General features: G+C 38.4%; 1 protein-coding gene across 2 annotated transcripts; it reads left to right on the forward strand.

Annotated features, from left to right (window-relative positions):
* Window positions 1-1,264: 1,264 nt before the first annotated feature.
* Window positions 1,265-2,858, forward strand: LOC124207554. 2 transcript variants are annotated; one of them, XM_046605073.1, is made up of 8 exons: window positions 1,271-1,393; window positions 1,475-1,545; window positions 1,614-1,682; window positions 1,753-1,919; window positions 2,000-2,212; window positions 2,286-2,579; window positions 2,645-2,698; window positions 2,772-2,858. In XM_046605073.1, the coding sequence occupies exons 5-8, from the start codon at window positions 2,001-2,003 to the stop codon at window positions 2,833-2,835; spliced, it is 624 nt and encodes a 207-aa protein (XP_046461029.1). In that variant the 5' UTR covers window positions 1,271-1,393; window positions 1,475-1,545; window positions 1,614-1,682; window positions 1,753-1,919; window position 2,000; the 3' UTR covers window positions 2,836-2,858. The 2 variants fall into 2 exon arrangements, with proteins under 2 accessions (XP_046461028.1, XP_046461029.1); XM_046605072.1 differs by having other exon boundaries at window positions 1,265-1,393; window positions 1,753-2,212.
* The last annotated feature ends 9,627 nt before the right edge of the window (window positions 2,859-12,485 follow it).

Raw genomic sequence — 12,485 nt, forward strand, 5'->3', positions numbered from 1 at the left:
TGTGTCTGTTGGCTGTTTCACAATACGCACCGGTTTCAACTATCCGCTTTTAAGTTTTAACTCATGAATGAAAATCTTTTGCAACATTATTTACTAACCTAAAAGATGTTGTAATTCAACCCGGGTAATCTGCTTAACCATTTCACTTCATTTAGAATAGGATTTTGTACGAGAAACGCCAAGGAAATGTGAAATTTCCCGAAGGGATTTAGGGCGAGGCATTTTGGGGTTGGTAGGGTTGGAGGAAAAAATGGGAACGAATGAAATTCGCCTGCTAAGCTCAATAGATGGCTTTGGAGATGAATGAAATTCGCCTGCCAAGCGCAATAGATAGATTTTGACTTTGAATAAATAAACTTACGGAAAAAAGAATTAATTCTGGAAAGAATCTTACAGATAAATAACTATGAATAAAATATGTTGTGTATGTCTTCATGGTATAGCATTTCATTTTTCGTCAGAAAAGTTATATTATCAAAATGATATTTGAATTAAACGGCAGCTACGATTTCAATGTTGTAAATCCAAGCAGACGATGAAACCAAAATAAACAGTAAAATTATCCATTTTTCTATGACGTGTGAAATAAGTAGCGCTCCCACCCGAATTGCCTTTGATTCGAATCGATTCGAATTGATTCGAATCGATTCAACTTGAATTGCGTTTTTTGAGATTTTTCGAATATTCAGTTTAACTCGAATTGGAAAAATCAAAATTCATATTCATTTGAATTGTAATATTTTTGGGTAAATATTCATGGAAATTTACCCGAATATTCATTTCCGGATTCATGAATATTCATTGTGAATATTCACGAATATTTGGGTGAATTCGTGTCAAATTTGACAAAATTTTTGCAAAGTTGGTATATATTTGGTTTCAATTTTGACCGCTAGATGTGCCACCTCTTCGTTTCGATAAACGAAGGGGATGGGTGTTGTAAGGGTTCTTTTAAACGAACAAAAATTCTATTATAATTGAATAATCACTAAATCCAGTCGATTTAAGTGATATTCTACTGCAAATAATTAAAACAGTAAAAATTATGGATGTTTTTGTGTAATATTGCTTGCCTGATTGAAAAAAAGAATTTTTAGAATTTTTCGTGATTTCATTCGAATCGATTCGAATTCTATTCGAATGGATTCTAATTGAGTTTCTGGCAATTTGAATCAATTCATATTCAACTCGAATTGCGTTTTCAAAAAAGCAATTCAGTTCGAATTGTGATTTTTGACGCGAATTGATTCGAGTGGGAGCGCTAGAAATAAGACTTGACTTCGGAATTCGGAATTCGGATTTTCCATCGTACGAAATGTCGCGTCGAAGTGGTTTGAGTACAAAGAAATTTAAAGAACTAGAAGTATCAAATCCACAAGATTTAATTGCTAGGGTAATAGAATAAATTATTTTTGTTTTTTTTATTACCATTTTCTTTAACATCCAATTTGATTAAATGTTTTATGGAAAACAGGAAACAATATCGAAAAGGTGTTTTACTTCAAAATAAATTGTAATCCCGCAAAATGGTGAATTGTTAGATAGGTAAGATACGAAGGATTATAGTAGTTGTTATTTAGATTCCTTTATATGACAGTTTTATTTTATCATAGTTCAATGTTGAGAGGTGAATCGATAGAACCATTGGTACCCAATCTTGTCATAGTGCAGCCTGTTAAAAGGTATTCATGAATATTGTATATAATTCTAGTAACATAAGTTAAATTTAACATATTTCTTGTTCTCCTATAGCTCTTTATGTAATTCTAGGATTGAGAAAAATGAATCCATTTAATATGAAGCAATGTTAAGTTATGGTTTTGAGAACAAGAGCGGGAAAGAAGTCTGGATGCAGGCAATTGCAAAGCTAAGAAATATGGTGGTGATATTTCTATTTTGGATTTGTTTGGTGAACAAAGGGAAAGAAATAATGAGCAAAACTAAAAATATATATAGTTAATACATCTATTTCATTCTATTTGTTACTGTATTTTTGTAGAATGGAAAACGAGCCAGAAGAGACTCCTCTGGAATCACCCAACATAGCGATTCAGCCAAAAATTCTTAAACATTCGAAATCGTCTGTTCCTCTTTTGCCAAAAAATCTTAAACATTCCAAATTATCTGTTCCTTTTCTGACGCCTAGAACTACACCGACGCCTACTCCTTCACCACTAGTGACAAATCTTGTTACAGTGCAGCCTTTTAAAAGGTATTTTTGGGATATTTTAAGTAGTTCTAGTAACATAACTTAAATGTAACATATTTCGTGCTCTCTTCTGTAGCTGTTTAGGTAATTTACGGATTGATATTAAAAGCAAAACAGCAAGATTTGGACAACAAGATAGAATGTGTGTACCAAAATCGAATAAAGAGAAGTCTTTAGTCAACGTACCGAGTCAAAACGAAACTTGTGTATCTATCTCACCTGAGAAAAATGAATCGATTGAATATGAAGCAATATCCAGTTATGCTTTTAAGAACGGGAGCGTGAAAAGAAGTCTGGATGTTGGTAAAAATTACAAAGCTAAGAAACACTGTGGTGATATTTCTATTTCGGATTTGTTTAGGGATCAAAGGTAATAAATAATGAGAAAAAAAATATGTAAACATAATGCATCAATTTCTCTCTGTATTTTTGTAGAATGAAAAGCGATTCAGAAGAACCTTCAATTCTCAAGACTATCGGAATTTTTACGTATTACTTGCAAAATTTTCCCCAAATTGTCTCTAGAGACCTGATGATCACGTAAAACGTTTTCCTGTCACAGAATTCTGAAAATGTACCAACGTGATGACTTTGAGAGTTTCATTGAAACAAATCTAATGGGCTAAAATACATCGAGAACTAGGATCTATACCTCGCTCGAAAACAAAGAAGAACTGGTTTAACTTTTCCGGCCCGAAATACGAATTTAGTTCGTTCTTCCATCTATCCTCTACGAGTAAATCTCATCAAAGCTCACCATTGGACGGATAATCACATTGTCTGGGTGGCCTTAAATGCGCGGATGACAAGATGTTGGTGGTGAAGGGGAACGCTCAAGGATCGATGTGCAGACTATATCAGAAATCTAAACACTCATATTTTTTTTTTGTATTTTAGGGGCTACTCAAGCTATGGAGTTTGGCCCCGGATGACCCGGATTACAATTTATACTGGGTTTTGGATACATTTTCCTTTAGGTGGGATGGATAGTCGTTTCGATCGGATAATAAAAGTGCATAATGCGTTAAAAACTTTTTTCGATTTGTGAAACGTAGGGAGGGGGGAGGCCAGTGGCCGAATTCTGAGGTACAAAAGGACATCAGTGCGGTGCGAGTAAGAGCATATATAGGACAATCAAATATAAAATGCTGGACGGATTCTGATGGAAATGAACATTTACACGATGGCGAGGTTACATTTTTAAGAAGATATTGGTGGGCATTTAAAAGACTGTGACCCGTTAGGATTTGTATGACTTGGTGTGGGAGGTTGTTGATTTTAAGCTGGATGAAACAGTGCGGAGAGGGGAAAAACGAGCGGGTTGTGACGCCTTGAAGAGAATCTCTCCACTCACTCCTTCATGCTTGTTCTAGCGTGCTTCTTATTGTGTATTTGATGTGTGACGGGAGTCTACTTCTCGGCGTATCAGAAGAAGCTAGTTTGACGATGACTGCCTGGGTATGGGTCACGATGGATTGCAGTGCGCTTGGTGAAAAGAATTGTAGATTGGATAGGAGATGTCGTCTCAGAGTGATTTCCGTAAATCTTAAGTCGGCCGGCATGGTTCCGGCTAGGATGGAGAGTGCTCCGGTGTCACCCGTTAGGAACGACCTCGAGGTGAGAACGTTGAATTGTCACTCAATCAATCGTAATTTCTTTCGACCTTGTTTGGTCTTAATTACGGACGCCCAGACAGAGCAGCAATAAAGAAGGTTCGGCTCCACCAAGGCTGAATGCATTGCCCTCAGACGGGAGCTGGACAGGCCCCAAGTTTTTCCAGTGTATGAACGGAGAGAGAACAAGATTTTTCTAACTTGGCGCTCTTTCTCGTTTAGATGGGCCGTCCAGTTGAGTTTCGAGTCCAGTGTTATGCCTAGTAGTTTCGTCTGGATGACCGGTTGGATTTGGAGGCCGTCAACTGTTAGGCGGAAATTATCCACTGACGTCCGCTTTCGGTTAAAGATGATGAGGACGGTTTTCGCTGCGTTTACTTTGAGTTTGACTTTCTCTAGCTGGGATTTTATGCGGTTAGTTAGAGTTTGCAGTAAGCTTACTGCAATTGTCGCGTCTTTGTGCTGTTCTGATGCCGATATATCATCGGCGTATGCTAGAGCCAAGCCTGGCATGTTATGGTCGGACGGAAGGCGCAGGATGTCGTCAATCATTACGTTCAATAGGAACGGGGAGAGAAGGCTTCCTTGCGGGCATCCTGTTGGTATTGGAAATGGATCTACACTCTTTTGTTGGTCGAATTTACCTTTCCGATTCGTCAGAAAATCTCTGATGATTTTTACGAGGAATATTGGGCACTTTCTTGCGATCAAGGCTGATAGGATGGCGGGGGCCCATGCTGTGTCGAAAGCGCTCTTTATATCGATCATGGCACAGGCCGTAGTCATCTTTTTCTCGAATCCTTTTTCAATTTCACTAACGAGGAAGTGGAGTGTGGATTCTGTTGACCGCTTGGGTTGGAAGCCGTGCTGGTTAGGATGAATTCAGTTTCCTATGGAGGCAAGCTGTTGGAGGCGATTGAGTAGAATTTTTTCGAAGAGTTTGCTCATGGCTGGTAGGACGCTAATGGGTCTGAAGCTATTCACGTCGGAGTAGTCGGACTTGCCAGGTTTCCGGATGATGCAGACTCTTGCTTGTTTCCAGCTGTTTGGGAATTTCCCGTGGATGAGACACAGGTTGAAAAGAATTAGGAGATAGTGCATTACCGTTGGTAGGGCTAGAAGAAGTACATCAGTTGAGAGCTCATCGCATCCAGGAGCAGACTTTTGTTTCAGAGACTTGGCTGCTATTAGCACCTCACCTTGGGTGATTGTTGGGGCCAACGTCAACTCTGCTTCAGCCTCTTGCAAGGCGCTCTTGACGGACTGTTCTGTTTTATGGTGTGATTCGTCTGAGACTCCTTCAATGGTGAAAAAATGTTCGGCGAAGCGGGTTGGTATTAGAGCTGAGTCTGTTGTAGGAATTCCATTAACGTTTATTTCCATTTGAGATTGTGCAGGCTGGGATGGATTTACCGTTTTCTTCATTTCTCTGAACGCGCTGTTCGGGTTCCCGACGGGAACCGCCCGCTAGAGGGCGGATGCGAGAGACCACTAAATTTTGAGCACTTATTTTTGGAGAGCACTAAATTAATGCTTACTTTGGAGCAGTTAATTTTTTGTCCCTATGGCGTTCCATAGGTTTACGATTCCCCGCCGATTATAACTAATACAAATACTAAGAATTCTTAAATTTCACAGCAGTGATTAAAAGACTCAAAATTTACAACATGATGACTAAAAGATTCAAAATAAATATCATAACAACCAGAAAGCAGCCAAAAAGAACCAGCATTAAACATTCTAAACAGTAGATATGAACATTTTGATGTTTCTAAGTTAAATTAGCCATAAAAAAAGGTGAAAGTCTTTCCTCGTGCATGGAACTCTTGTAAAATTCAATCTTTCTTTAGTTTCTTTAAAAATACGTGCCACCAAATTTCAATCACGATTGAAATTTTTTAATATTCTGAAATTGATCCGAAAATTTGATAAATTAATAAGAGAGGGTTCCAAAATAAGTTTAATTTTAATTTCTAATCCATCTATTAATATGTTCTGAAATCGTATACTACATTAGTGTCTGTTTGGATTTTTTTGATATATTACGGAGTGAGATGACTTATTACAGTTGATTTAATTCTTTGCGACTGCTTGAAAACAGGAGGACGAAAAAAGGATGTGTTCGAACTTCGACCACCTTTGAAACACTCGTGATACTCTACAGAATACAGTGCAGATACATGCTGTACACAAAGCAGGCATGAATATGAAAGGCATATAAAGTAGGCATGAAAAAAATATATGTAGCAGTAAAGCGCCCCATCAAAATATCTATTGTTGAATTTCACATTCTGTTATCTATGACTTATAATATGAGCCTTGCTGTCCCATCAATTAGCGTAATTATACAAACGCATTTCTCTAGACACTGTGCTGCTGAACTGTTAACGATCGTATTTAACTGCGTAATCTTCGTGTATAATGTAACATGTGTTTTTATTTCAATATCTTCGTATTTTTCGATACAATCAGGGGGTACCCGGGGGTGAACCGAAGGCAACTTGGTTGCAGTCGGAAGCTCTCCCACTGAGCTATACTACCAATAAATGTCGACACAAACAACAAATGCGAAAAGCAGCAAGGCAGCAAGAATATTCAATGATTGGAATAAAATTAAAAATTGCGCCACAATACATGGGGTATTGTTGTGCGAAGAGAACAAAACCATGTAGAAGTACACACTAATAGAAATCGAAAAATATAACAATACGAGCTCTGTATGTTGAGAATAGAAACGAACAATGCTGCCCAACGAAATGATGGGATCAAATACGAGTTACTGTGTATGTCAACGCAGGATTTTCAATAAAGTGCTTTGAGGATATGACTTGACAGGCAACGTATTCGTTGAGACATTTTCACCCTCCAACGATTTCACGGGAATTTATGAAGGGCGATTTAATTGAAAATTGCATAATTTAGCTGCTACTCAACGAAAGAAAAATGACAAACAATGGATAATACGTTGTCATGTCCAAATCATAGTTGCCAAGCAAATACGGTAACACAAATGACTATAAATTTGTGTTCTCATTTAAGCACTGCATCGGCAGGCCTCACGAAGCTCAGGACTCATCAAGATCATCTTTCGTCATTTTTGTTGAAGTCTGACAACTTGAATTTAAAGGTAAAAATCTAAAAAATAGCAATGTGTGTATGTTTTTTAAAGAATTTGTTATACCCCAATCCTTCACAATAAATTCCTTTTGTTTTCTGTAGAAGTCATAAGTTAACATACAAAAACGTAAAAACTGTCCAAAGAGGTTCTCACGATGAAGCTAGCGTGGTCCATCCTCTTCTTGGTTTTTTGTAATGCGGAACAAGTCATCGGCACCTGGTGGCGTAATAGCGTCGATCATCCAACGACAGCTATTACTCCGGTCAACGAAAAACATCTTCGTTTGCTTGCTAGTCCAGTAAGTCGCGTTTTATTGTAGTCCAGAATGATGATATTTTATGAAATTTGTTCGATATTTCTATTGGGACACGAAGCTCGAGGGAATTTTCGATTTGAAAAGAAACTCGACTGGTCATGTCGTCCAGTTTGCGGGACCCCTTCCTCTCGCACTTGATTGGCTTTCACGTCGCTACAACTTCACGTAAAACATAGCATATTTTTAATAAACCACGAATTTCGACTTAGAAGGATTAGGCTACTTATATTTTCTTTAGTTATTCATACGTCCCCATTATTGGGCCTTATTTACTCGTCGATGACTTGCCCGACAAACGTGGAGGAATGAGCTTCTTACTTAAAGGGGTTAACTCTAGTTTACAGTTTACACTTTATACAGAACAAGACTATTGACTGTTGACTAATAGCAAGCACATGAATTTTAGGAGGCTGACTTGTTCGTCGGTGCTGTTGTCGGAACTCTAAACAGATTCAAAGATTCAGATTTTTCAGCTCCGTGGATGGCTGGTCCATTAAGTATCCTTATTCCAATCCCCGAATCTTCTGTTAATATTGGCGCATTGGTTGAACCGATGAGCACAGAAGTAATAACCTAATCAAGCTCTAAACAATTGATTTAACAATTTTCACAGTACTACATTATTCTGAAATGTGTGATGGGACCGATTTGGCACTATTTGCCATTTATTCAGGTGTGGATTTGTATAGCTTTATCTGTACTGGCCGTCATTGCAAGTTTGATTGGTCTGAGTAAATGTATTAACGCACTGAACGAAAGAATAGAACCAAAAAAAACAGAAAAAAATTCTGGTGGCAGCAGTTTTCACATTATCGACTACGTCATCAGCGTCCTTCTTTCTCAAGGTGCCAATCTGTTAAGACACATTAATATAAAAAATAACACGGAAAATTTAACGCGGAAAAAATTCCTTATGTCAGGTGCATATTGCGAAAAGAGACAACTTGCGATTCGTATAGCAGCGGCTGCCTGGTGTCTGGCTTGTTTCGTTCTTGTTCAAGCCTACAGTTCGACGCTGATCGCTTTCATCACGTCACCCAATACTAAACCCATAATCAATTCAGTAAACGACATTCCCGATGTCCCGGGTCTAAAAATCACTGTCTCTAGAAACCTCGGAGCAGATTTAAAGCTACAGGTATTTTCTTAAGCGTTTATACCTTGAGAACAATTTGTTTATTTTTGTTATTTTAATCAATCTTTCTTCTTTGGTGTAAGCAGCAAACTGATTATGGTATTTACAAAAAACTTGGTGATTCACTTAGAGAAGATCCGAGTCTTCGTTGCATTGAAACGGAAATTTGCCTGGACAAAGTTCGATCTGGAAATTTCGTTTACATTCACGTAAGTTGGCAAAGAAATTAGTTTCTGATCGTCAGATTACGAAAAGGAATTTTTGCCTCATCATTGTTTCGTCAAATAGGGAAACCTGGTCATCCAGAAAATTATTGCCATGGAACGAGAGCGAACAGGGTCGTGCCATTTTACTGTTGCCTCAGAATCCTTTATGACGGGCTATCTTCATTGGCTGTTATCAAAGAAAAGTCCCTACACAGAAACCATTAATCGAGGGTATTAAATTAATATATTCTGCGTGCAGCATAGTTTAAAAATAAACTTCATATTTTTATTGTATTGCCAGCATTTTAAAGATGCAGGAAACTGGTTTATTGGGAAAGTGGATGGACACATTCAACCCTGAAGCGAACGAATGTTTAATAAAGAATATCGTTAAGAAAAAACGAAATCCTCGAATTAGCTTAAAAAATTTGACAAGCGCTTTCATTCTTTTGATTTTTGGAATCTGTGTTTCATTTATTGTCTTTATTTTCGAATTCACGAATCACCGATTCGGACGCGACTCTAATTGTAAGAGATCTCGAATATCTCGCAGTTTTAACTAGGGTTCATGTATTTCAAACGTGCGGGTGCAAGTTTGAAATTAGATAGATCCCTCACGTTTGAGCTATACTATTTATCCTTTTAGAATGTAACTGATGGTGCTAAATGAGTCACGATGTCACACTAAATGTTACACAAAAATAATCACTTGCGCAGCTGACAGCGCTACAGAAGTCGTGAATCAAGTTCAAAGAATCATCAAGGGCCTGAGTTGTGCCTGGTTGGGCAGCTGACGGCTGTGAATCAAATATTCCCGCCGGGGCATTTAAATTTTTTGTTAAAAGCAAATCAGCTGTCAGTATGACAACTAGTATCACCTAACGGCAAAGAAAACAACTACGAAAACAAACTAACAAGTGACAGTTGAAAATCTTCAAGAGCTTTCCGATTCCCTGATCCCTGTTGATTCTTACAAGAATTTGTTTTACATATTTACTATATTTATACTATATTATTATTTATTACTATATATTATTACTATACTATAATATATTTATTTTTCTTACATGAACTTTTTGAGCACATACAATAAACAAACTGAAAATAAATAACCAGCATTTTAGTAAGAACATGTGTATGTTTGTATGGTGAAATGATGTAACTATAAGGCCTATTATATGTATCACAATTATCGCAATTATTATACAGACATTGCATTTTGTAACCGCAATAAAATACTCGGCCCTAATAATTCATTATTGAATTAAATCAAGGCCGAATTGACAGATTCGACCGATGTAAAGCAATAGTTTCGTTGGCTGCAAATTAATTTATCGCGATTTATCTTAAACTACGCGGCCCTCACATTTCGATAAAACGATCAAACTAAAAAAAGGAAGGCATTTATTAGACATAAGATTACATCTGACAAGGTTCTGGCGGAACGCGATCAAACCTGCGTACAAGTGATCGAAACGTTGAGCATTGGAGCCATTGAATAATTATTAAAATAATGGACTGATGATTTATGGATTCATGATGGTCTGTTTGGATCTTATTCCTAGATGGCGTGACGGCTTAGTCACTACCTTTTCATCTATAGCGAACTGATATGAATGAGATGAAATGACGAATTGGTAATGGGACACGACACCCATAGAGTTTCATGTTATGTTTCACGTTATTAAAAGTTGGGATGGAGAGGGGGGAAGGAGGGTATAGAAAAAGGGACAGGTAAGTGGATGGATATACTAAAGTGAGGAAATGCGATCCGCCCGTTATACACCAATCCACCCGCTCTGAGACCTAAACCGCACGAACGCGAGCCGGGGGTTCGCGTGACAGGATTTGTTCATGAAAAAATAATACCGATGCCTCGCGCATTCTTCTTAAGTTGTTTTTTTTTTCTCTCTCCCCTCTCTCTCTCTCTCTCTCTCTCTCTCTCTCGACAACTCTTGGTGTAATAATTCAGTTATAATTTTCTGTCTAGGTCTATGCAGCAAGACGATATGCTGACGCAATGTTTAGTGGCTTCGGATTTTCACGTTCGAACGGATCTATAAGTTTGACGCTTTGCATCGACTGCAGGTTCTCTCGTTCGATCTGTATAGGGGTTCTTTCGTTCTAGACTTCGCTGGCGGGCCTGGCCGCCCAATGACTGATGACCTAATCATAATGCCGACGCGGTTTATTATAGTTTATATAAAACTCCGGGTCTTGTTCCCCTTATATCGTCTTTGCCCTGCAGTTATAAACTCGACTAACAAGAGGAGAGAAAAAAAATAATCGACGACGACGAAACTTTGGCATTTCCAACAACGGAAAAGTTTCGATTGAGGCACGTTCCAGCCTAAGTACCGCGGGCGCGGTGGAGTAAAACAGACCGAGCGACGGACGGCCGTGCGCATCCTGTGTAGCTGTCACCGATTTATCAACCGCCCGTCTCGACTCTCGAGTTGCCAAAGAATCCGTGGACCCTGGCTAGTATATGTGTTTCATCGGAACCACTAATCTGCTTAACAAAGGAGATGGAGTCCTGTATATGTGCCACAGTCACTAGGCCTGTCTGAGCTCTGTGTGACAGCCGAGAGAAGAAAAACAAAAAACAAACCAAACTAATGAATAGGCAAGAAGGGATTTCAGGGGGTCTTTTATATACCCACTTAATATTTTCCTTTTTCCTTTCACTCTCTTCTTCGCGCATATATTTTTTAGCTGCTGGAACGGAGCCAAAACTCAAACTGCTGGCGTGGTCTGGGATTCGACACACAGTTACAGATATACCTATACAATTTTGTTACTATGATAGACGACTTTGCTGCTTTACTACTACCGCAAATGTATTAGACGAACGAATGCTCTTCTTTCCCCTTTTTGATGGCATTTCACGAAGATCTATTGCCCATCTAGATATATATACGGTGGAGTGGGTATATAAAAGCACGGGCCATCTTTATTTCATCGGATATGGGGGCCTTGACGAAGGACGTTCGTGTATAAATTTGGCTGGGCCTTTAAGCGCGGAGGAAACTTTCTAAAACCGTATAGATACTTTTTTATATGAAGGTACACATTTCATTGCTTCTATACACACACGTTGGAATTGTCAATTCGATTGACCTTGTATGGAGTGACGATGCAATGAAAGAAGGCCTCGCACCGTTACACCGACGAAAAAAAACAGTTTACTGCATTTTCTGTTCACATTTACTTAGTTAAAAACTCACATATCCTCCCAGAATCTCTCTATTTTAAATTATGCGCTTAGGATACAGCGTTGCCATTTTCACAATTGACTGAAATTTTATGAAATTTCTTACTCACCGACGTCTGATGGCCCCAAGGCCCCAGATTATGACGTCTGTCTGTCGGAAATTAAGTAAAGTTTATATCCCACTATTTTTAAGATATAGTCCAGATTTTCTAAACAAAAAGGATTTTTTTACCGTTCCTGACGACTCAAGGATCGGATCACGCTAGAACGCCCCAGCCGCCAGTCGACAGACGTGATTTTTCGTGTGTGTCATACAGGGGGGTATGAACCATATTTTAGCCTCAAACCTTTTTCAAAATCATTGTCATTTTTTTGTTGCCCAGCTCCCAGACTATTACTGGTAATTCAAATATCGTGGAATATTCCCGGCGACTCGATTCACAGAACGACACCGGAATTAACCACTCTTGTGAATTTCAGATCTCCTGGGGTTCGTTAAGTGCTAGCTCTAGAGTGCTCACTGTGAGTGGTATGCGATGTTGCCAAATAAGATATTAATGTTTTGAAAAAACAGAAAACAGAACGTTGTGCCTTATCTAAAACTCCTTAAAAACCCATAAAACAAATTAATATATAGATTGAAAATATAATTATTTTTTTTTTAATTCTTACAG

This window comes from Daphnia pulex, chromosome 11, assembly GCF_021134715.1.
Source record: "Daphnia pulex isolate KAP4 chromosome 11, ASM2113471v1".
In the NCBI taxonomy this organism is placed as follows: Eukaryota; Metazoa; Arthropoda; class Branchiopoda; order Diplostraca; family Daphniidae; genus Daphnia; species Daphnia pulex.

Coding starts and splice junctions, on each gene's coding strand:
- LOC124207554 (XM_046605072.1), top strand. CDS start 2,001: ATGGAAAACGAGCCAGAAGAGACTCCTCTGGAATCACCCAACATAGCG. Junction 2,580..2,644: donor GATTTGTTTAGGGATCAAAG/GTAATAAATAAT, acceptor GTATTTTTGTAG/AATGAAAAGCGATTCAGAAG. Junction 2,699..2,771: donor AAGACTATCGGAATTTTTAC/GTATTACTTGCA, acceptor TTCCTGTCACAG/AATTCTGAAAATGTACCAAC.